General features: G+C 42.0%; 1 protein-coding gene across 2 annotated transcripts in view; it reads left to right on the top strand.

Moving 5' to 3' along the window:
* The window catches only part of BCAR3 (BCAR3 adaptor protein, NSP family member), a 142,360-nt gene that overhangs the window by 32,518 nt on the left and 83,776 nt on the right, over window positions 1-26,066 (top strand). The window contains exons 1-2 of one of the 2 annotated variants that reach the window (XM_060773977.2): window positions 3,363-3,657; window positions 23,028-23,358. In XM_060773977.2, coding sequence (XP_060629960.2) covers window positions 23,036-23,358 — 323 coding nt within the window. In that variant the 5' untranslated portion in view covers window positions 3,363-3,657; window positions 23,028-23,035. Of the gene's footprint in view, window positions 1-3,362; window positions 3,658-23,027; window positions 23,359-26,066 lie in introns of those variants that run through there. The other variant, XM_060773976.2, reaches the window with a different exon arrangement.

Genomic DNA, 26,066 nt, shown 5'->3' with positions numbered 1-26,066 from the left:
GATGCCAATAAAAGAAGGGAGAGAGGCATATACCCACACACCACCCTCTGTAAAATTAACTTTCTTTACATTCTGACTTGAATCAGTTGCAGAATCACAGAAGAGACTGCAAGGGCCATGCAATCCAACCTCCTTAGCCATGCAGAAATATATAATCAAAGCACTTCAAAACTTCCAGATAAGAAGATTGCAGCCAATGTCAAACAGCTCTTACTGCCAGAAAGCTCTTCCTACCATTTAAATAGATTTTTATAGTGCTGTGTTTTAATTGTGGTGTGCCCCTCTTGAGCCGAGAAGAGAGGTGGATAACAAATTCATATTATTATCATTGTTAACCCCTGCAATCCAAATCCCTTGCTTGGTGTCCTAGTTTCTAGAGCAGCAGAATACAGGTATTGCCGATAGTAGCTGTGAAACCCAACCCCATCTACAATTACTTGGAAATAAGTCTAAGTTTAGCATGGGATTTCTTCCCAGGTGAGATGGACTGTAATGGTTGGACTGCTAGACTACAAGGCTTGAGACCAGGGCTCACATCCCTGCTTGGTGAAGAAACTCAATAGGTATTTATTTATCATGTCAGAAGCAAGTTTAGGGTACAGATAACATGTATTTTAAAACACAAACAAAGTTTAAAAACTGGACCTTATGCTAAATGCCTTTGACCAGAAGCTGGCCACTTGGAGTGCCTCTGCTGTCGCTATGAAAAGGTCCTCCAATGTGCATGTGGCAGGTGGTCTGTGGTTTGCTCTTCTCTACACTCGCATGTCATGGACTGCACTTCGTAATCCTATTTCTTAAGATTGTCTCTGTATCTTGTGGTGCCAGAGCAGTCTATTCAGCACCTTCCAAGTCGCCCAGTCTTCTGTGTGCCCAGAAGGAAGTTTCTCACCAGTATCAGCTACTGATTAAGGTTCTGAGTTTTAACCTGCTTTTTTTGAAGTCTTGCTTGCTGCCATGTTCCTTCAAGTATCTCTGTAGATGTTAGGAAGCTGTTTCTTGATTTAAGCCATTGGCATGTTGGCTGATACCTGAACAGGGGGTGGGCCAGGGATGTCATTGCCTTGATCCTTTCATTATTGGCTGCTACTTCACCTCAGATGTCAGGTGGTTTAATACCAGCTAAACAGTATAACTGCTCCAATGGTGTGGGGCATAGACATCATGTGATAATGTGGTGTCTCAGTAAGAGCCACATCAATTGTTTTAATGTTGTGTGATGTATTCCACAGACATCCCATGATAATCCCATTAAGAGACACATCCACTGTTTTAAAAGAATAGTCTGTTCAGCGCCTTCCAAGTTGCCCAGTTTTCTGTGTGCCCAGGACTGAGTCTCTCATTTGGTATCAGCCATTGATTGAGGTTCTGGGCTTGAGCCTGCCACTTTTGGACTCTCGCTTGCTGAAGTGTTCCTGCAAGTATCTCTGTAGATCTTATGAAGCCTTGGTCCTTTTATTACAGGCTGCTACTTTCCGATGAATGTCAGGTGGTGCAATACCAGCTAAATTTCTCCAGTGGTGTTGGGTGTATAGACATCCCATGATAATGCACCATTAAGAGACACATTCACTGTTTAAAAAGAATAGTCTGTTCAGCGCCTTCCAAATTGCCCAGTTTTCTGTATGCCCAGGAGTGAGTCTCTCATTTGGTATTGATTGAGGTTTGGGTTTGAGCCTGCCACTTTTGGACTCTCGCTTGCTGAGGTGCTCCAGTAAGTGTCTCTGTAGATCTTAGAAAACTATTTCTTGATTTAAGTTGTTGGCGTGCTGGCAGATATCCGAACAGGGGATGGGCCGGAGATGTGACTGCCCTACAGCCCGAAAAACTTACAGCAACCCAGCCATGAAGGCCTTCGATAATTTTGTTGTTCATTCGTTCGGTCGTTTCCAACTCTTTGTGACCTCATGGACCAGCCCACACCAGAGCTCCCTGTCAGCCATCACCACCCCCAGCTCCTTCAAGTTCAATCCAGTCACTTCAAGGATGCCATCCATCCATCTTGCCCTTGGTCGGCCCCTCTTCCTTTTCCCTTCCATTTTCCCCAGCATCATTGTCTTATCTAAGCTTTCCTTTCTTCCCATGATGTGGCCATAGTACTTCATCTTGGCCTCTACTATCCTTCCCTCCAGTGAGCAGTTGGGCATTATTTCTTGGAGTATGGGCTGGTTGGATCTTCTGGCGGTCCAAGGCACTCTCAGAACTTTCCTCCAGCACCCAAGTTCAAAAGCATCTATCTTCCTTTGCTCAGCCTTAACTTATGGTCTAGCTCTCACATCCGTAGGTGACTATGGGGAATACCATTGCTTTAACTATGCGGATCTTCGTTGCCAGTGTGATGTCTCTACTCTTCACTACAGGCCCGTAGCCAGGGTTTTGATATAGGGGGAGCTGAGTTTGGTTCGGGGGGGAGGTGAGTTTGATTTGGGGGGGGGGGGCTGAGGATCTACCCTAGCAAACCTTTTGTATCATTATCCCAATACCCATGCATACGTGATATATTGAGCATGATGATCATATCATGATATGAATAAACAGTTATGTTTAAATAAGGCCTTTTCACGGACCACCTTGAGAATTTGGGGGGGGGGGGCTGAAGCCCCTCAAACCTCCCCCCCCCCCCCCCAGCTACATGGCTGCTTCACTATTTTATTGAGATTGGACATTGCTCTCCTCCCAAGAAGCGTCTTTTGACTGCATTTCCTGGCTGCAGTCTGCGTCTGCAGTAATCTTTGCACCTAGAAATACAAAGTCTGTCACTGCCTCCATGTTTTCTCCCTCTATTTGCCAGTTACCAATCAGTCTGGTTGCCACAATCTTTTTTTAAAAAAAATGTTTACTGCAACCCAGCGCTTTCTTCTTTCACCTTGATTAGAAGGCTCCTCAGCTCCTCCTTGGCCATCAAAGTGGTATCATCTGCATATCTAAGGTTGTTAATGTTTCTTCCAGCAATTTTCACCCTAGCCTTGCATTCCTCAAGCCCGGCACATCGCATGATGTGTTCTGCTTACAAGTTGAATAGGTTGGGGGAGAGGATACAACCCTGCCCTACGCCTTTCCCAATCTTGAACCAGTCTGTTGTTCCATGGTCAGTTCTGACTGTTGCTACTTGGTCCTTATACAGATTCCTCAGGAGAGAGACCAAATCCATTGCTTGTATTTTGTTTACAGAGTTTGGAGTTTATTTTGAGGGCTCTGTGCTTCCCCAAGAGTGGGGTTCTCCGGAGCTGGGGAGTGGGGTGGCTTTCCCAAGTTTCCGAGGGTGGGAAAATCTTCAGGCGGGAGGAAGGGGAGTCCTTTGAAAGGCTGGCGAAGGGCAAGGGGAGGTCAGGAGGTGCAAGGAGTCGGGGCGGGAGCGGGCCTGAGGCGGAGAGGAGGCAGGAGCGCCTCCCTCTCGTCTCGCCTGCTTTGCAGCTGCCTGCCTTTCCGTGGGCGCGAAGGGAGCGTACGCCTTGTGAGTGGCCCTCCTCTTGCCCTTCAGGGCCAAGGCGGCGCTAAAGGGCGCCTCCACAGAAGAAGAAGGAGGAGGAGAAGGAGAAGCAGAAGGAAAAGAGGAGGAGAAACAACGCAGCCGCCGGGAGATGGCCAGAGCGCGGCGCGGAGTCCTACCCTGCCTTCCTCCTGTTGCTCCTTCGCCTGTCTTTCACCTCTAACAAGGTAATCACTTCTGGCTTTTGGGGGGAAAGGGGCATTTCAGGGAACAGGACTGGACCAAGGGGGAGGAGAGGCAAGGAGTTGTTCTATGTCTGTTAATGCGCTCTAAATGTTTGGCTAGGAAGGTCTTTCGGGAGTCCCATAGACACTGCCAATTTTTGACTGCATTGAACTTCATGAGATGGGTCTACCATGCAGTGGAGATGGACCCCAAGCCTCTTTGAGTCTCCTTTGTGTAGAGAGAAAGCTGGGTATAAACAAACACCATCATAATAACAATAATGGGAGGATCCACAGGGATGGGAAAGATCTGGTTGCTTGAGTGTGCGTTTTAGTTATGTGTGCATTACAAATGTGACTCCAATAATAATACTGATAATATTAATTATATTTCTTTGCCGCCTCTCTCATGACAGGAGGCTTGGAAGAGGAGTTTCTAAACAGTTCGATGCAGTTTGATTGCACTGAACTTCATTAGATGAGTCTACCATGCAGTGGAGATAGAGCCCAAGCCTCTTTGAGTCTCCTTTGAGTAAAGAAAATGTACTTACTTACTTACTTACTTAGGGGATCCCTCATAGTCTGAGGATGATGGTCCTCCAAGAGTGGTAACCTGGAGGTGGATCTGTAGGTGGCTGTGGAGCCTTGATCTGCATCTTCTCCCACAATGAGGACATTGGTTTCCAGGTGGGAGGTGGTTCCGGTCGGGATTGGCTTGACATAAATAAAGAAAATGTAGGGTATAAATAAACATGATCGGCACACTGGGTGCAGTGCCTAAAGAACTTGGCCTGCACTTAAACACAATCGGCGCTGACAAGATTACCATCTGCCAGCTGCAGAAGGCCACCTTACTGGGATCTGCACGCATTATTCGCTGATACTTCACACAGTCCTAGACACTTGGGAAGTGTCCGATGTGTGATCCAATTCAACAGCCAGCAGAGTGTCTGCTGTGGACTCATCTTGTTATGTTTCAAATAATATTATTAATTATATTATTATTCTTAATAATAATGTTAATAAAAATAACAATACACAAGACATTACGATTGTGGAAAAGAATTTTTTTTTACTGATGTCGCCATACCAGGTGACAGTCACATTGAAGAAAAACAACAGGGAAAACTCAGCTGTTATCAGGACCTCAAAATCAAACCGCAAAGGCTCTGGCATAAACCAGTACAAGTGGTTCCAGTGGTCATCAGCACACTGGGTGCCGTGCCAAAAGATCTCAGCCGGCATTTGGAAACCATAAACACTGACAAAATCACGATCTGTCAACTGCAAAAGGCCACCTTGCTTGGATTTGCACACATAATTCAAAAATACACCACACAGTTCTAGACACTTGGGAAGTGTTCGACTTGTGATTTTGTGATATGAAATCCAGCATATATATCTCATTAACTGTGACATACTGTGTTTTTGTGTCAGTAAAATAATAACAATAATAATATTGATACTGGGTGCAGTGCCACCTTGGTCTACACTTTAAAAAATTGGTGCTGACAAAATTACCATCTGTCAGCTGCAAAAGGCCACCCTACTCAGATCAGCATGCATTATTTGCCAGTACATGCAACAGCCAGCATAGGGATCTTGTTACTGTGCACTTATCTTGTTATGTATCAAGCAATATTAATATTGATAATAATAATGTTGATTATGCTAATAATCAGAGGATCCACAGGGCTGGTAAAGATGTAGTTGTAGAGTTTATTTATGTGTGTATTACAAATGTGACTCCAATAATAATAATAATAATATGAGGATTTCAAGATCGAACTGCAAAGACTCTGGCACAAGCCAGTAAAGGTGATCCCAGTGGTGATCAGCACACTGAGGGTGCAGTGCCTAAAGACCTTGGCCTGCACTTAAATACAATCGGCACTGACAAGATTACCATCTGCCAGCTGCAAAAGGCCACCTTACTGGGATCTGCACACATTATTCGCCAATATATCACACACTCCTAGATACTTGGAAAGTGTCCGATGTGTGATCCAATACAACAGTCAGCAGAGTGTCTGCTGTGGACTCATTTTGTTGTGTTTCTAATAATAATAATAATAATAATAATAATAATAATAATAATTCTTCGCTGCCTCTCTTGTCACAGTGGATAGTGTCAGGAGGCTTGGAAGAGGAGTTTCTGAATAGTTCAATGTAGTTTGACTGTATAGAACTTCATTGGATCAGTCTACCATGCAGTGTAGATAAACCAAAGCCGCTTTAGTTTCCTTTGAGTAGAAAAGAAGTGTATAAATAAACATAACAACAACAACACAATAATGGGGGGATCCACAGGACTGATAATGATCTGGTTGCTTGGGTGAGGTTGCGGAGTTTATGTATTACAAATGTGACTCCAATAATAATAATGCTGCATTTCTTAGCTACTTCTCTTGTCAGTGGGTAGTGACAGAAGGCTTGGAAGAGGAGTTTCTGAGCAGTTCAACTCCCATCACTGCCTTATGGAGGAATTATGAGGGTAGTTTTCAGTTTTGGACAGCTTTATGGGGAAGTGTCGGAGAAGTATGTCTGTCCAGATGCTGACATAGTCCAGATTGTTTAGTACAGGCTATATGCACTCCAAACAGGCCGATATTTTGTAGTGGTTTGGGAATTGGATTCTGGAGAACAGGGCTCGAATCCCGGCTCGGCCATGGAAACCTGCTAGATGAGCTGGGGCAAGTGACACTCTCTCAACCTCAGAGGAAGGCAAAGGCTAACCTGCTATGAAAAAATCTTGCCAGAAAACCCCATGATAGGTTTTCCTTTGGGCCAGAAGCATCAGAAGCAACAGGAACAACATACATAAAGTGCAGCCTTGTTCAGAAACTACTTTACTGTGCAGTGTGTTGGTTTGTGTGCAGCCTCAGCCTTCTTCTCATCAGGATGGGGGGGGGAAGTGGATTGTTTTAACTCTTTCGTGCACTTTGAAAAGGACAGTATATTTTACTAGTGCTTGCTCATAACCTGGGCATTCGTATTTTCTTCCCAACACTGAATCGGGGTAGTTAGGCTTAAAAGTTGTGGTTCATTCTTTACAAAAAAGGGTTCACTTCAAAAGTCTATGATTATTTTACAGAGATTTAGCTATTACCAGACACTATATAATTGAAAATGTCTTTAGAGCCAGAGATAATCAGTGCTTTTTCGGTTGATATTTAAAGTAAACTGGTCATGTATTTTATTTACTCATTAACAGTGTGTGTGTGTGTGTGTGTGTGTGTAGGTAAAGGTTTCCACTTGACATTAAGTCAAGTCATATCTGACTCTGGGGGCTGGTGCTTATCTCCATTTTTAAGCCGGAGAGCCGATGTTGTCCGTAGGTGCCTCCAAGGTTATGTGGCCAGCATGGCTGCATGGAATGCTGTTACCTTCCTGCCGCAGTGGTACCTATCGATCTACTAACATTTTCATGTTTTCGAACTGTTATGTTGGCAGAAGCTAGGGCTAACAGCAGGAGCTCACCCTGCTCCCCAGATTCAAACCACCAGATTCAAGTCAGCAAGTTCAGCAGCTCAGTTTAATCCACTGCACTACTGGGGGACCCTAGATGGAATGGTATATTCCTAATCTTTGTTCTTTTTTTCTATTAACCATGATGTGATGTCACAACCTCTGAGGATGCTTGCCATAGATGCAGGCGAAACGTCAGGAGGGAATTCCTCAAACATGGCCATATAGCCTGAAAAAAAACCTACAACAATGCCATGATGTGATTAATTTTGCATTATTATGATGATAAAAATATAAGCAATGTCATGTGGTAAAGGGGGATTTATTAAAAATATGATAAAATATTCCAAATGGAGAATGTTTATTTCCTTAGTAATGCAATGTTTTTCTCATTGTCATCTCCAAATTCTCACTTGTTGAGATAGTCAGTTAGGCTCAGAGTGTTTGTGACTCTTAGCATGAGGGGGATTAGAGGAGGTCACAGTGAGCAAAGTGAGACCTAAATCAATTTGTATGGCTTTTTGGTTATATAATCTATTCACAAAAACTCCTGGTTCCCATTTCACATATAAACTGAGCTTGAGTACATTGAACTGCAACAAATATACTTCTTCGCCTCATCTTTTTCTGTTCTTGTGTTGGATCTTACGTCGTGATACTCTTTTCTTTCGTGCTGCTATGTAATGTGATGGCAAACAGAAAAAAAACAATATGGCAGTCAGTTTGACTGTGTTTTTAGTGCCATGTATTTTCTACCATTCCTGTATTGTTTGCCTTTCCAATAATGCACACACAATTACAGAATTTCTGGTCACAATTCCAGTGAGCCTTTAGTATTTGCTGAGATTTGGTTCTATGGATATGGAAATCTGTTGATGCTCAAGTTCCATTACATACATTGGCTAAGTAACATGCTGTTCCTTATATAAAATGGTGAAATCAAGTTTTGCTTCAGGGAATTTGGTGGTGTGTGTGTACATATTTTCAAGCTGTAGATGGTTGGCTCCATGGATATAGAACAATCATTGGCAAACTTTGGCCCTCCAGGTGTTTTGGACTTCAACTCCCACAATTCCTAACAGCCAGTAGGCTGTTAGGAATTGTGGGAGTTGAAGTCCAAAACACCTGGAGGGCCAAAGTTTGCCCATGCCTGATCTAGAATCTGTGTATACATATAGCAGACTGATTTTGCAAGACACAAACAACTTATCCAGACACCTTTATGGGATGCCTATATTTCGCATATTGAGTTGGTGCTCTCACTGTTGTGGTTGATTCAACCAGTTTGAGAAGAGGTTAATAATGAAGGAATTTGCTAAATTCAGTGCCAGCTATGGTTTGTGCTAAGTCCCAAGAATGTGTTAAAAACAACATCTCTACATCACTCTCATAGCTGAGATGTGATGGAATTTTCCCAGCTGATTTTCTTTATGCAGATGCAAGCGGGCATAGAGATCTGAATACACAAAGCTTTCCTCTGTGAAGTAAGTTATTTAAGCTGTCGTTTGAAAAACCTTGAAATTTGTGGCTGTGTTCCTGTCACTCGGCATTCTCACCCAAATAGCTTATATTGCTCCCCATCCAACCACCCACTACTTGTTTACCCTGATGGATCCAGATTAGTTTATTATCAAATAATCTGGTAGCCTTGGCAGTGTTTTGGATAAGGCTTGGCTTGGGAAGGCAGGGGCTTTGAGAATGGGACAGGCTTCCCACCTAATCATCTTGGAAAGTTAGTAAACAAGGCGCAAGAGAGAGAGAAGTGGGTTGCCTTGTAGCTGGGCTGACAACATTGTTCCCTTGCTTTGTTTGGCTGGAGAATGAATAGCTGGTTGTGTTTGCCCCTGAGTGGAGGAAGGGAGAGCCCCACTTCTCTGGATATGACTCACCCCCGATGAACTCTCCATTTGTGAGGAACTGCTGTGAATTTTAAGCTGCTAGACAACAGTGGAGCCAGTGGGAGTTGTTGATACTAGAAGAAATCTCTTAGGGCTAATAGACGGGAGACAAAAATATGATTAGCCTATGCTTATAATTATTTCATTGTTCCTTGCAACTCTTCCTATACATCTCCTCCTAGCATTCAGCATATAGGTAGAATAATAATAATAATAATAGCCACCTTACTTGGATCTGCACGCATCATTCGAAAATACATCACAGAGTCCTAAACACTTGAGAAGTGTTCGACTTGTGATTTTGTGATAGGAAATCCAGCATATAGATCTCGTTTGCTGTGACACACTGTGCTTTTGTGTCAATAATAATAATAATAATAATAATAATAATAATAATGTTAAAAAACAAAGTATGGATCATCGATGTTGCAATCCCAAGCGACAGCAGGATCGAAGAAAAACAACTGGAAAAGCTGACACTATATGAGAATTTAAAGATCGAAGTGCAAAGACTCTGGCACAAGCCAGTAAAGGTGGTCCCAGTGGTGATCGGCACACTGGGTGCAGTGCCTAAAGACCTTGGCCTGCACTTAAATACAATCGGCGCTGACAAGATTACCATCTGCCAGCTGCAAAAGGCCACCTTACTGGGATCTGCACGCATTATTCGCCAATACATCACACAGTCCTAGACACTTGGGAAGTGTTTGACGTGTGATTCAATACAATAGCCAGCAGAGTGGTCTTGTTTGCTGTGGATTCACCTTGTTGTGTTTCAAATAATAATAATACTTTATTTATAGTATAGGGAGCATAAAGGGTGATTTTTATGCCATGAGCAATAAGATGGGCTACATTATTTTTGGTTTTAAGTTGTATTGCATTTGGTTTTACTGTAAGCTGCTTTGCAACCCCTTCTACACCGTCATATAAAATCCAGATTGTCTGTTTTGAACTGGACTATATGGCAGTGTGGACTCATATAATCCAGTCCAAAGCACATAATATGGACTATCTACTTTGCCAGTCTGGATTATATGGCAGTGTAGAAGGGGCCTGAGTCTCTTTTGTAGAGAAAGAAAGCAGGATATAAATAAATATAATAATCAATAACAACACGACAACAACTTCATGTCAAGCCCAATTCAGCCACAGTTAAAATTGTGTTAGTCTAAGGCCCTTCAAGGCAGGCCCTATATCCCAGGATCTGATCCCAGGTTTTCTGCTTTACACTGGATTATATGAGTCTGCAGTGACAAATAATCTGGCATAAGCAGAAAACCTGGAATCATATCCTGAGATATAGGGCCCGTCTGGAAGGCCACAAAGGCCCCTTCTACACTGCCATATAATCTGGATTATCAGAGCAGATAATCCACATTATCTGCTTTGAATTGGATTATATGAGTCTACACTACCATATAATCCAGTTCAAAGCAGAATGTATATGGCAGCATAGAAGGGGCCTAAGAGATACCAAGGAGTGGTAATTCCCCCATATAAATAATTTGGCTGGGTAGTCCTTTATTCTGAGCAGGCATGTAGCTGGGGGAGGGGGGGGGAGAGGCTTGAGGGGCTCCCCCCCCAAATTCTCAGGGTGGTCCGCGAGAAGGCCTTACTAGTACATTATTTAAACTGTTATGTTTATTCATATCCTGATTACCATGCTCAATATATCCCATATGCATGGGGATATTGGGATAACGATACAAAAGGTTTGCTAGGGTAGATCCTCGCCCCCCTCCCTCCCCCGATTCAAACTCAGGCCACCTGAATCAATCTCAGCCCTCCTGAATCAGTCTCAGCCCCCCCCCCCCCCGAATCAAAATTCTGGCTACGGACCTGATTCTGAGTATGGCCCCTTCCCTACAGCTGTATAAAATCCACATTGAACTGGATGATATAGCAGTGTGGACTCAGATAATCCAGTTCAAAGCAAATATTTTGGATTATCTGCCTTGATACTCTTGGTTATATGGCTGTGTGCAAAGGCCCTTTATTTCAATGTTCCAATTTGTATATTTTGTCTTTTAAAAAAATGGCATGCTAATGCACATTGATTCAAATACAACAGCAGTCCACTTTGGGATTCGTCCTTTCTGTCTCTCTTGCATCCCCCTTTTTCTTTTCCCCAGTAGTTCATTATTTCAAAAGGTATTTAGGTTTCCTGGAAGTTACTTGGCTGGAAAAGTTCACATGCGTATCCATGACAACTCCCAGAAATCATGGTGACTGAATGATGGGAGAACAATGGATGGACTTGCTCTGCCGAAGGAACGAAGGATGGCTGTCTAGAGGTGCAGAAAGAAAAAAAGAAGCTTTCTTTTGCCATTTTCTTTTCTTTCATAACTCGGCTACTAGACATGAATGCAGCTTACCCTTCGGATACGTTGGAAGTAATGTGGTGGGCACCTCGAGGACTAACACATTTCTTTTGGCACAAGGTTTAATGAACAAGGGTGGGCAGCATTCATTCTTTTGCACCCTGGCCGCCTGCTGCTATTGCTCTTATGTTTTTTGTGGCAATTATGGGGGGGAAAGACTTTTCCTTTACAACCAAGGTCATGGTTCCCATGCACCTTTGTTTTTAAAATGAGGCGGCATTCTTATATAGCACTGCTTCAAAATTTGGCTTGTGCTTCCTCGGCAATGTGTTTAAAAATGGGATTTTGCTTCTACTTTCTGCATGTAAACAGGCAATGTGAAGAATATTTACATACTTTTTGCCATCACTGTCATGGTGATGATAATATTGTTGGAAACAGCCACCTTCTTTAAGCCTCCACTAATTATTTGTTTTATAGATATAATTCAGATTGCTTACTGTATTGTATATGTGTGTATTGGTATGCAGTTTACCTTAACACTGTGTCGTGGGAGGGGCTGCAGACCATATGATCAGATTTGGGACTTGTTGAGGACTCGTACTCCTTTGGACTTTCAGACTAGACAGAGACTTATTAGATTCTCAGACCAGAGAGATGCTTTGGGACCAAGCTTTCGAGCTGCAGTCAAAGCAGTAACAATGGTAAAGGTCTCATGTGATTGACAATGAATAGATTTTGAATTATGACTCGGACTTGGACTTGTCTCTTTTAAATGGTCTTTTAAAACTTATGATGATGTTTTAATTAATGTTTAACTGTGTTTTTGTTGTTGTTGTTGGCATCTAATGGTTGCCGGTTGTAAGCCACCTGAGTCTCCCTTTGGGGTGAGAAGGACATAGATATAAATGTCTGAAATAAATAAAATAAATAATAAATTGTTAACAACGATTGATCTAGAATTGAGTCAGAAAAAATTGTGGACTAAATACACAAAGCTGGGATTGTAAACATTTTAATTCGGAATTTTTGGTAAGTTCAGTAGGACACTTAAATAAATGTGTTTTATAGCTAAAGTATAGAAGGGCATTTGGATTTTTCTTGATAATGTTGTTGTTTATTCATTCAGTCGTTTCTGATTCTTCGTGACCTCATGGACCAGCCAACACCAGAGCTCCCTGTTGGCCGTGGCCACTCCCAGCTCCTTCAAAGTCAAGCCAGTCACTTCAAGGATACCATCCATCAATCTTGCCCTTGGTCGGCCCCTCTTCCTTTTCCCTTCCATTTCCCCCAACATCATTGTCTTCTCTATGCTTTCGTCTTCTCATGATGCGGTCAAAGTACTTCATCTTTGCCTCTACTATCCTTCCCTCCAATGAGCAGTCGGGCTTTATTTCCTGAAGTATGGACTGGTTGAATCTTCTTGCGGTCCAAAGCACTCTCCAAATTTTCCTCCATCACCACAGTTCAAAAGTGTCTATCTTCCTTCGCTCAGCCTTCCTTATGGTCCAAGTCTCGCATTCATAGATTACTACAGGGAATATCAATGTTTTAACTATGATGATCTTAATTGCCAGTGTGATGTCTCTACTTGTCACTATCTTATCAAGATTGGTCATTGCTCTCCTTCCAAGAAGTGAACGTCTTCTGATTTCCTGGCTGCAGTCTGGATCTGCAGTGATATTTGCACCTAGACATGCAAAGTCTGTCACTACCTCCATGTTTTCTCCCTCTATTTGCCAGTTATTGATCAGTCTGGTTGCCATAATCTTGGGTTTTTAATGTTTAACTTCAACTCAGCTTGGTTAGAAGGCTCCTCAGCTCCTCTTCGCTTTCAGCCATCAAAGTGGTATCATCCGCATATCTAAGGTTGTTAATATATTTTTTCAACAATTTTAACTCCAGCCTTGGCTTCGTCAAGTCCCGCACATCACATGATGTGTTCTGCATGCAAGTTCAATAGTTTGGTGAGAGTATGCAACCCTGCCATACGCCTTTCCCAATCTTAACCTTATCTGTTGTTCCATGGTCTGTTCTTACTGTTGCTACTTGGTCCTTATACAGATTCCTCAGGAGAGAGACAAGGTGGATTGGTATGCCCATACCACCAAGAACTTATTACGATCCACACAGTCCAAGGCTTTAGAATAGTCAATAAAACAGAAATAGATGTTTTTCTGAAACTCCCCGCCTTTCGCCATTATCCAGCGGATATTGGCAATTTAGTCTCTTGTTCATCTGCCTTTTCTAAACCCAGCTTGTACATCTGGCAACTCTTGCTCCATGTAATGCTGGAGTCTTCCTTGCAGGACCTTGAGCAGTACCTTACTGACATGGGAAATAAGAGCCACTGTATGAAAGTTTGAGTATTCTTTAACGTTTCCATTTTTTGGTATGGGGATATAAGTTTCTTGATAATAGTCTTCTTGAAATAGGTTAGCTCAGTCAGTAAGGCCTTTTGATATCTGAGGGTATATGGTGGCCATAAAGTGCTAAAGCTAAGTAGATTGTACTCCGGTGACAGCATAGATGGAAAAGTACCCATGAGTTACAAATAAGACGCACTGGGGTTTGTTTTTTACACTACCATATAACCCAGTTCAAAAAGGATAATCTGGATTTTATATGGCAGTGTAGTATTAAGAAGTATGCCCCCCCCCTTTCTTTGGGACTAGTATCCACAGTTTCTTTTACCTACGTCTGACAAAATAGGGTCTATCTTGGTATTTCTGGGTCCTCCAGTGTGACCCTATGGTATACTTGGGTCAGAAGTCCATGATTTCAGTAGGGTTCACTCTTGTCCATGGTTTCAACTATCCACATATAGTCCAGGAACGTATCTCCTGTGGATACAGGGGTAGTATTGCAGTATGCAGAAGTAGAATAGAAGTATTCCATTTGACTCTGGAGTAAGTGATAGAAGCTTTGCGCTGGCAGAATGTCCTCTTGGGAAAGGACCAAAGGATTCTGGCAGTGTGAGGAATCTAATAATATGATTTGTGCCATCTGCTTTCTTTCCTGGTCCATTCCCAAGAGATCTGCACCATATGGCTATTCTGAAAGAATGGATTGGCTTAGGAATGGATCTGTAGCAGAAGTCATTTTAAATTCCTCATCTCTCAGACTCAAGTGTAGTTTTCTATCTACAGACTCTTGAATTAATTGAAGATTGCAACTTTGTTTTGTTGCGCATTTTTGAGGTTTGACACCTCCTTTCCTTGTAATGTTTGTAGCCCAGGATTAGTGACCATATCCTTGATTTAATACTAGTATGACATGTTCAAGAGAAGCAAACTAAAATAATATTTTGTTGGTTTTGGAATCTGCTATTATTATGGTTTAAGGCATCCCCTGCTAATAAGAAAAGATAACATGTTTCCAAAGACGCATATTAAGTAGCTTCAGACTCTCTTTACATGTCCCAGGGCCGAATCCCAATTTTGTTTGATGTAGATTCCAGTATTATCATACTCTGCAACTCAGCAGCAATAAAAGACAAGGCTGAAATAACAAAGATTTAGGTCAGAACAACAACAAAACATGTGTACTGAAGGGCTGCCATAAAATGGGACTCTCAAAGCTCTGTAGCAGTTGAATGGACTTGTAGATCAGGCCAAAGCAATATTTTTAGAACCATTTGTTCCAATAAGGATGCACTTATTTAAATATAAATGTATGTCTATATGTATTGCATTTTTCTTTTCAAAAAGGTAGTGACTCAGAGCTGTTTACGTGAGGCTCTGAAACTTGATCCAGGCTTTGACCAAGTTAGCTTTGTCTACAGTTGCTTTATTTCAACAACACTACTTCATTTGTGTGTTCCAGTTAATTCCCTAAGTCAAATATATACTTTGTCTACTGGCCTTTGTTTCCTCTTTTAGATTGAGCAAATCACAGGAAGCCAGGAAAAAGCAGAAAATCAGAAAGGTCAGCAGCCAGATTGCTAACGGGAGCCAGCTATAGGGAGCACACTACACCCCTATTGAAACAGCTCCACTGGCTACCGACAAGTTTCTGGTCCCAATTCAAAGTGCAGGTTATTACCCACAAAGCCCTACACAATTTGGGTCCAACCTGTCTTCGAGACTGCATCTCCTTCTATGAACTAGCACAGGCTCTAAGATTTGCCGGGGAAGCCCTCCTCTCAGTCCCACCACCATCTCAAGTATGGTTGGTGGTGATGAGAGAGAGGACCTTCTCGATGGTGGCCCCCCAGCTCTGAAATGCCCCCCCCCCGGGATATTAGGCTTGCCTCTATATTACAATGTTTTTGCAAGGAGCTGAAAACATGACTCTTCAGGCAGACCTTTGGAAATGATTAAAACATTTGCTAATTTGAGGACCAAACTATTTAATACTGACACTAGCACTTTGATGGTTGAATTGGGCTGCAGCTGAGATGCTGTACTATTCATTTTAATTGGTAATTAATACTGGATGTGTTGTTTTTATCTCAACTGATGTTGTCATTGTTTAATATGTTGATATAATTTTATCTTTATTTATGTGGTATGGCACTTGTATGCCCCAAGACTTTCTAGGAGATGGTGGTGAGATATAAATAAAGTTGTTGTTGTTGTTGTTGTTGTTATAGAACCATAGAGCTGGAATGGATATCAGGGATCATTTTGCCCAACTCTATTTACTAATACAAACCTTATATAACCAGATCACTTAAGGAATTTGATCTGCCTCTGTTTGAATTAAAAGTTTGATCACAGCATCGCTGTTAGACAAAACATAAATGAAGCTATCGTATTTTGGACATATCACGGGATGACATGACTCATTGGAAAAGACAATAATGCTCACCACATTGAAAAGTGGAAGGCGGTAGGAAAGGAGTTAAATTGTATTAGAACTAGATGGACTCTCGATCTATACCAGGCACCCTCAGACTGCAGACATCCAGCTGTTTGCATCTCAAACTCCCAGAATTCCTGAATTGAACAAACTGGCTAGGGCTTCTAGGAGTTGGAGGCCCAAATAGCTGGGAGGGGGGCACAGTTTGAGTATGCCTGATCTACATGATTTTAACAGATCTGTTCATAACACAGTGACTTGGGGCACTTGCAGACAGCGTCAAAATGCAGGTTTTAAAAGTGGGGCAAAAAATCTCGGAACCCAACATCAAGTCGACAAAAGTCGCTCCCCCGCCATCCTCGCCCCTTCCTTTGAAGCAGACCAAGATGGTGGGTAGACAGGGACATCTGGTGGAAGGGTTTTTGTTTTCTCTCCATGATGCGCTGGATCTTATATGCGCTCATGAGGAGATCCTAAAGTACACACAAGCAGATTTCTTATTTTGTTCACCCAACTCTAAATTTAAGTTCTATTTAATATTATAAAGATCTAAAGAAAGGAATAGATGCAGAGGGTTCTATTTGCTTTCCAATTGTGCTTTCCTTTAGCCACCTGTGTGTCCATGGCTCAATTTTTTGACAACTCGATCCGCTGTTTTGGGCTTTTAAAATGTGTATGTGGATGAGATTCTCACATGTTTTCTATGACTGCCGGACTATACAGTACATTCATCCAAAGATGTACATTTTGGGGGTGGAATCGGGTTTTAAGTATACAGTTTAAACACATGATTTTCAACTGTTAACTTGATTCCACCCACACTTTCCACAAATGTCGTATACACCCCCCCCCCTTTTTTTATCCCAGTTACTTCCAGGTTTTACTTCATGTGTAGAAGGGACCACAGAGGTCTTTCTTAGGATTATCATAAAATAAGGCTGATTTGACAGCATTTAGCAACAATACCTGTCAAGAATGCACTTTAATGTAGCACATATACAGTTGTAGGAAAAGTTAATTTGTTGTTAAGTTTCAGAATTCCTGAATTCCTGTGGCTCTGTGTTGACTGGGGAGTGTGGTGTCTGGGAGCTGTAGTCCAAAAATGACTTTTGAAAGCTCCTATGTAATGTTCATAATTGTGCAGCAACATGGGATTAGTTTTCTTAGGAGTGGGTTGTTGTATGGTTTCCAGGCTTATGACCTTGTTCTAGCAGCATTTTCTGCTGATGCTTCACCTGCATCTGTGGCTGGCATCTTCAGATAATCCTTTCTACTCTTTTGGGACTAGTTTGTAATGCAGGGATGAGAAGCATATCCTCTCTAAGCAGCATTTCCCCAGTAAGTATAGTCAGTGATGAAGAAATACTGGAAGTTGTAGCTCCATTGTTGCATAGATAGTGGATCTATTCTTGATCTTATTGATGCTTCTCATCCACCTCCTTCAGGCTGTATAAGAGTTCTGTGGATGTTGAAGCCTTAAAGCAGGGGTGATATATCAACTGCATATAGCTCTTGAGGTCCCATTTTGCGGCTCCAGGAAGTCTCCCGACCATCCCCAAGCCTTTTATAGAAAAAGCATATTTGTACCAATTGTCAGGCATTTTCTCTCTATTTCCCTCCAAATGCCCTGCACCCCATAAATCATTCTGGCACACCTCAACCCAAATGATTGACTATAAATTGGCCCAAATGTCATTTCAGCTTTTCAGTCACTGAGTAAAATGTGAAGGCCACTATTTGGAAGTTGGGATTTTTTTAAAAAAATGCGAATAGTAAAAGAGAATTCTACATATGCACATTGAGGATGATGTAAAGTTGTGTTCAGTGTGAGCAGAACTAAGGGTTGTTTTTCCTTGTAGTTGTGTGAAGAACTTATAGCAGTGTCTTTTCAGCAGATAGGGATCTACACATATCCCCAGGTTGCCAGATAACCAGGAACTCTGCCTTCCTTTCTTTTGTGACTTCCAGCAACTCAGCATATAGAAATCAGCAGGTGGCCTTTTTTTAACAGCAGAGATCTAACCATTAGTACTAATTGCTGCTGAGCAAGGCATAGCTACAGGGCCCAATTCAAAAGATGGCTCCCCTCACAGCCCATAGTATGATTTGTTTTGCCATGCAAGGAGCTTACCAATGAGAATTGCATGGAGGAAAGTGGCCTTCCGCCGCATGGTTCCCAGATGAGCTTCCAGCTTTCTAGTTGATTGTGTTTCAGCAACTATGTAGCATCCAGAGCTTCTTTTCATATCTCTTTGTAGTAAAAACCCTCCAGCAACGCAAACATCCTTTGAAGTTGTTTGACTGAGCTGGCACTGGCAGGGGAAGAAGGGAAGGATATTTCCTAGTTAATGCAATTTCCCCAGTAGTTGTTTCTTTCTGAATTGAAAACTGCATCCTTCGGACGCATTTCACAGCTGTCAAGAAGACAATGGCTTCTGTAAGTGCTTGGATTCAGCAAAAAAAAAAAAAAAAAGTAATTGTAGCCATATAGTACCTGTATTAGTAAGCAAATATTCCACTTTTGTACTCTGAGATGTTGGTTTACATTGGAAAATTCCTTTGTAAAAAAAAAAAAAAGCCTAATTCTTTTTGTGTCTCCAGCCAGGGTGACATAGAACAAAGTCTTCAGACATTCATTGTTGTAATGGAATAATACATAATGGGCCACATCTACTATTCGTTTCAAATAAAATTGCGTCATTGAAAATAATGGAACAGAGGATGCATCTACACTGTAGAAGTAATGGAGTTTGACACCGCTTAACTGCCATGGTACAATGCTATGGAATCGGGAGATTGATGAGGTATCGGCACTCATTGGCAGATAAGGCTAAAGATCTTGTAAAATGATCATTCCTGTTATATCAAAGCATGTAGCCATGGCAGTTCAGTGTACTCTAGATTCACGCTAACTTTGGATTTAATCGGTTATGAGTTGGTGTCCTAGGCCCCATCTACATTGACGCATATTTTGGGACTAATTTGATATCAGGCTTGATAGAAGTCTGCAGAAGGACTCTCTCAGCCACCACAGAGGCAGGAGGGAGTCCTCAATGTGAAAAGGAGGGCAATAGGGCAAGAAGAGTGCCAAGCTGTGTTGCTGGGCTGCCTGAGCCCAGAAAACATAAGATAGTTGCAGCTGGTTTCAGTTGGGAACCAACCCAACTGTCTTCATTGCCACTAAGCTGGGGAAAAGCCCCAATCCTGGGGGTTTTCTCCAACTTTGGGTAATATGAAGTAAGGCCATGTTAAGGTTTTTTGGTTTGTTTTTGTTTTTTGTTTTCCATGTCAGGAGCAACTTAAATAAAGTGACCTTGCCCCATGTAAACATATAGGAGGTGGCCCTGGTAGACCATGCAAACAAGATCTCCACCACCTCTTCCAAGGTGAACTCAACCACCTAATCTGGGTTCTGCAGGCCAGTGGGCATTATACAACACACATCAAAAGAGCTGCAAGGCCAATAACAAGCCACAAGACTAAAGACAAAGATCTACCTAGAGGGAAGGTCTTCCTACAATACATCAAGGGAACCACTGACAGCATAGGGAAACTGATGAAGAAAAACAACCTCCAAACAGTCTACACACCCACCAAGAAAATTCAAGAAATTCTACGCTGAGCGAAGGATAAGAGGGATCCTCTCATTTCTGCAGGAGTCTACCGTATACCATGCAGCTGTGGACAAGTCTACATAGGGACCACCAAATGTAGCACCCAAACACAAATCAAGGAACATGAAAGGCACTGCAGACTAATTCATCCAGAGAAGTCAGCCATAGTAGAGCACTTGATGAACACAGCATATTATCTGAGAACACAAATGCTGGACTACTTTAACAACCACCATGTCAGACTACATAGAGAAGCCATTGAAATCCTCAAGCACATGGACAATTTCAACAGAAAGGAGGAAACCATGAAAATGAACAAAATCTGGTTACCAGTATTTAAAAAATACCAGAATCAAGACTGTAAATAAAGAACACCACTCAAAAACAGGGGAATTCCAGACAACACATAATCAAGTGCCAGTTAACACTTCCCAAACAAAGGGTGCCCCCAGGCAACAACAGCTAGGCTGTGCTGCTGCAAGGCTACTCAATGCTAATCAAGCTGCCTAATTCACACTTGCTTCAACATTCACACTTGCAACATTCACACTTGCTTCAAACAGACTAGAGTTCTTTCTTCCACTCTGGACATTTAATAGATATATATATACCCCACTTGCCTAGTTTTCAACAGACCTCTGAACAAACGTCTGAGGATGCCTATCATAGATGCAGGCAAAACGTTAGGAGAGAATACTACTGGAACATGGCATACAGCCTGAAAAACTCACAGCAATCCAGTGAATATAATTTCTGTGTGTAGTAACTATAACTGTTAACTTAAAGCATGGCCTTCAATTTACAGAATACGTATCTGCCCAGTGGATGTTTCTGTTTAAAGAAGGATGGTATCATGTTTGACCAATCCTCCATTTCTGAGTAGACCCCATTTAATCAACTTAATGGTATGGAAGATGTGGAAGATTTGGAGGAACTGCTCAAGGAATGGTAGATAAAAGGGGGAAATGATGGAAATTGCCATCACCCTTCTTTTCCTGGCTGCACCATCCCATTAATAAGATTTCTAGTTATGGGAACTCAAAAGCTAGGTTATAGAGTACCTATTTTGGTGACAGTGCTACCAATAGCATACTACTATATTATTGGCTTCTGGAACATACAGCCCAGAAAACTCACAGCAACCTAGTGATTCTGGCCATGAAAGCCTTTGACAACACATGCTTGGGTTAATTTGTATGAAGTAGTTTCTGTGCCCTAAAAACAAAACGTTAGGTTATCTTTTCCTTTCTCAAGAAATGTGTGTGCCTCTGAGCATTTCGAAAGATGTAAACCATGTCTATGCTATTGTAAATAAACCCTTTCCCCCCTGCAGTACTGCTTAATTTTCAAGTATTATCTTTTGATGAACCAACAGGTAATCTCTAAAATTGAGTATTGTCTGTCCAATGTCAATCCTACTTGACAATTTAGCTATAGTTAATGATTTCTAGCAGTTGAATGACCTACACGAGAACTTGAGGTTTAAACGATAATTAGAAAGATAAATGCCGTTGATAATTACAGCCTCCCATCCCATAATCATTCTGAACATTTTCACATGTGTGCTTCTAGTTTCCAGACTTTACTTTCACCTATTCCAATTAGACACTGTGCTGGTAAAATAGTGCCCACCTCTGCTCTATCGGGTGGGTAAGAACTTCAGTTATGTTCATTTTTATCAGAATTTACCAAACTTTGTAAACTATTATGGTGACAGATGATGAAAGCAACAGATACCTGAGAAATATGCAAAAACCTGAATGTGAAAGAAAGTGGAATTTACAGATTGGTCTATCTCTTAAATTGGTAGCCAGGGATTATGAATCCAAATGTACAAGCAGTTCCCTAGTTGCAAACACGTTTTGTAGCTTTGTTCTTAAGTTGAATTTGTATGTAAGTCAGAACAGGTACATTTTTACATCCCTCGTCACACTAGAGGAAAAATCCTCTTAAAATCTGGTTTCTGCCTCCTGCAGAATTCTGGGGTTTGTAGTTTAAGGAGGAGCCTTTAACGGCCTCACTAAACTGCAAACCCCAGAATTCTGCAGGAGGCAGAAACCGGATTTTAAGTGGATTTTTTTCTCTAGTGTGATGAAGTGACTAGCGTAACTCCAGGCTCGGCTTTAGCATAGCAGGTTAACTGCCAGCGGCAGTAAATCTTGCCGATTAAAAGGTTGACAATTTTATTTATTTATTATTTATCTCGTATATTTCTATCCCACCCTTCTCCCCACAAGGGGGACTCAGAGCAGCCTTTGAAGCTTGGGTCGGGGTGAGCTCCTGACCTTTAGCTTAACTTCTGCCAACCTAGCAGTTTCGAAAACAGCAATGTGAGCAGATAAATAGGTACCGCTTTAAAGTGGGGAGTGGGGAGGTATTTAAGGCACCCATAAGGAAATGCCCGAAAAATTCTGGCAATTTGATCAAGGAGGAAAGTTTATGAACAAAGCTTTTTGACAGGGAACATGGAGTGACAACACCCCCCTCCCCCTTCCCTGTGGCTGAAACAGAGCACAGCCTCCAAGATGCTGAAGATGGGAAAGCCTATATATATATGTGTGTGTGTGTGTGTGTACAGTTATCTGCCATATATGTGTTCGGTGATCCACTCTGAGTCCCCTTTGGAGTGAGAAGAGCGGAATATAAATACTGGAGGGGTTTGTGTGTGTGTGTGTGTGTGTGTGTGTATGTATATATATGTATGTATGTATGTGTGTGTGTGTGTGTGTGTGTGTGTATATATATATATATATATATATATATATATATATATGGGGCATAAGGAAGGGTGAACACTCCTGTGGTGTTTCTTTTGCTGCCTGTGCCCCTGTTCACAAGATTTCATTTCACTTTCTGTCCCTGTGACAATTGGATTCTTAAAAAAAATTGGCTTGTTGTGAAAACAAGGATTGGTGAAAAAGCTTCAGTAGAGACACCTTTCCTCCATGATAATTTTTCTGGAGTGAATTTCCTTTCCTTGGGGTAGATTTCTCTCATTTCCTGTTGTCTCACCCCTGTTCTTAACTATGAGTTATTTGTAAGTCAAATGTTTGTAACTCAGGGATTGCCTGTATTTATGGTGGCCTTTTCTTATTCCTCAGCCTATGAAATCTTAATGTTGGGACATGTTGCTGCTGTTTTTTCTCCTCCTTGGTGCTTTTAAAATGTAATTTAAGATGAACAAACAATCTGAATGGGATCTGTTAATTTACTGTGGCCATTAAACTCCTTCCTGACCTTTGCCATTTGTAATTTTTGTTTCCTAGAGTTGAGAATGATAGCAGCTGGGAAATTTGCAAGTCTCCCAAGGAATATGCAGATGAGCCATGAATTCTCCTTGGCCTCGTCTATGGACCTTTTGACCAGCAAACCGTCCCTGGCTGCTGATCATCGCTCTGGCATATGTCAAGATGTTTCCATCCATGGCACCCTCCCAAGGAAGAAAAGGGGAGGCATTCCTGTTGGATCTTCAGACCCCTTTCACCATATGGGGACTTCGCCATACAGCAAAGCGCATCGACCACAAGGACCTTTAATCCAAAATACCATAGAGGAGTATCCCCAGAAAAACAAGAAGAATGACAACTTCTTTAGCAGGTAACTCTTGCTAAATTTTGACCTGTTACTGATGCTGGCGAAGCTCATTTCCAGCAATTCTCTAGTGAAGTTTCACACGTTTCTCCCATTTCAAAAACAAGCTGGCAGTCTCATGCGAATTTATCTTGCAAGTAAAAGTCATTCATCTCAGTGAGACTTAATTTTGAGTAACTTTGTATATGAATATGTTGCTCAATGTATTCTAATCTCTTCTATTGTAATCTTGAGATATGGGACTTTCTGTCTTATTGCAGAACCTGAGGGCATTAAAGTGGAGCTATGCCTTGGCATAAAAATCAGGCGAGCAAAACAGTTTACCCCAGATCCTTTGGTTCAGCATATTACATGCCCATTTTATTAGGATTAACATTATGGGAAAACTGTGAAGCAAAGGCATGATCTCCCTGACTTTCCCATTGGTTCATGGAGATTGCTGTCTTCCCTTCCACACAACCAAGGCCCTGGCACAGCTGGCATGAGCTGAATTGGCAGGGGACAGTTGATGCTGCTTTGAGAGCAGCTGCCACAGCTCCAGAAACAAGGATATTACAGAATTGAGAATTTAGACTGGCAAAAGTGGTAGCTTATGACTTGGCTGGGCAGTCTCTGCATACTGAAAATGTGGGGGAAACGGAGAAGTTTATTTATTTATTTCGCATATTTGTATCCTGTCCTTCTCACCCGGAGGGGGGGGGGGGTGGACTCAGGACGGCTTCACAACAGGCATTCATTCGATGCCAATAATAATTCCAGCTTAAACAATTCATTAACACATTAAATTATTACAATTACTGAGACATTCATTTAAAATCACATAGGTTCAAAATCATAGTCTGGGATGGTCCATTGTCAGTCATACAAAATCGGTCTCTTTCTTGGTTGCTTTGTCTTCTGTTCGAACGCTTGGACCCATAACCAGGTTTTGTGTTTTTTCCCCAAGGACAGGAGGGAGGGGGTCTGATCTGATGTCGCTGGGAAGGGAGTTGCACAGACGGGCCACCACTGAGAAGGCCCTGTCTCTCGTCCCCACCAGTCGCATTTGCAAAGATGGTGGGACTGAGAACAAGGCCTCCTCTCTTTGTGATGATTCATAGCAGGAGATACTTTCGGACATGTAAACTGAGCCGGAACCGTTCAGGGCTTTATAGGCTAAAGCCAGTTCTTTGAATTGTGCTCAGTAGCAAACGGGCAGCCAGTGGAGCTGGCATAACAGAGAGGTTGTATGCTCTTTGTTGTCACTCCGATGAGCAACCTGGCTGCCGCCCGTTGGACTAGTTGAAGCTTCTGGACAGTCTTCAAAGGCAACCCCACATAGAGTGCATTGCAGTAGTCTATTCAGGATGTAACAAAAGCATGGACTACTGTGGTCAAGTCGGACTTTCCAAGGTACGGGCATAACTGGCGCACAAGTTTTAATTGTTGAAAAACTCCCCTAGCCACTGCCAAGACCTGGGTTTCCAGGCTCAACGATGAGTCTAGGATCACTCCCAAGCTCCCAAGTTTGTGGGCTTCAGCACAGCCCGGAATGGCAGAACCAGGACATGGTGGAGGAAAAGGGATGGAATTTACCAAAAAAAGGCAATCAATTTAAAATATAGTATTTCCACTTGCCAAAAAATAATCCGAATGTCAAAATGTAATGTGCAGTGATTTTGCTGCAAACATGCAAAGAATCTGCTCACTTGAAATTCCTTCTACTTGCAGAAGTGAAGATTGATAAATTTACATTTCTCTAATAAAATATTGATCAGCACCAATTTCATGCATCAGAGTTGAAAATGAATATTCACACACAGCTAGGCTTAGCATTACCCCCCTCCTGTCTTTATTAACATGGGCCCACTGCATAAAACCTGTGCATGTGTAGAAAGACTTAATTGTACATGCAAATGTTTTGGTAAGTGTTTTGTTTGTTTTCTGATTTCCACTTTGTGGTGATCCTATTTGGTTGTCTTTGCCTCCATGTGTGTAGCAGGAGCCTACGTCATCAATTTTTTTGAGCCAAAAACATTTTGATTGCCTCATTTGGGGGATTTGAATTATGAACACATAGTATATCTGTGTTCAGCATGGAATGAAATGTCCGCCTTTTCCTATAATCCTAAAATGAACCATTACTTTTGAGGTTATTTTAGCCACAAACAGTTTTAATGTCGAAAACCAGGGTAGGTGATGCATTATGTGGCGGTATCATTCACCACCAGCCCACAGCTATTGAGTCATGGGGGAGGCAGTGGAATCCCTTCGCCCTGGAAACTCTTAAAAAGAAGCTGTACATCATCTCCTCTCAGGGTGGTTCACGTTAATCCCATTTCCATGCTGGCTACAGATGATTAATGCTGCCTCGGCAGAAGAGACAGAAGGGTGTGTGGGAAAGGGATGACTTCTGGAGACCCTGCTGAACAATAGTTCTGTGGATTTGTTTCAGGGCTTTTAAAAATCCTTTGCACTAAATGAATGCCGTAAAGAAGAAAGAAAGGGTCCTTGTTGTAAATGAGGTGCCATTCCTTTCTAAGTGATAAAACGTGACTTTGGAAAGGGCTGGGACAGCTTTCCTGAACCTGGTACACTTCAGCATGTAAAGCTGGTACATTTCCCATTATCTCCAGTGAACAAAGGTCATCTGGTTTGGGTGATGGGAGAGAGATGTAGTTGAAGGATTCTGGAAGGTGCTTTGCTGAACTAGAAAAATAGCATATCCCAATGTT

This window comes from Anolis sagrei, chromosome 4, assembly GCF_037176765.1.
Source record: "Anolis sagrei isolate rAnoSag1 chromosome 4, rAnoSag1.mat, whole genome shotgun sequence".
Classification (NCBI taxonomy): domain Eukaryota; kingdom Metazoa; phylum Chordata; class Lepidosauria; order Squamata; family Dactyloidae; genus Anolis; species Anolis sagrei.
This window is presented reverse-complemented; position numbering and strand designations above follow the sequence as displayed.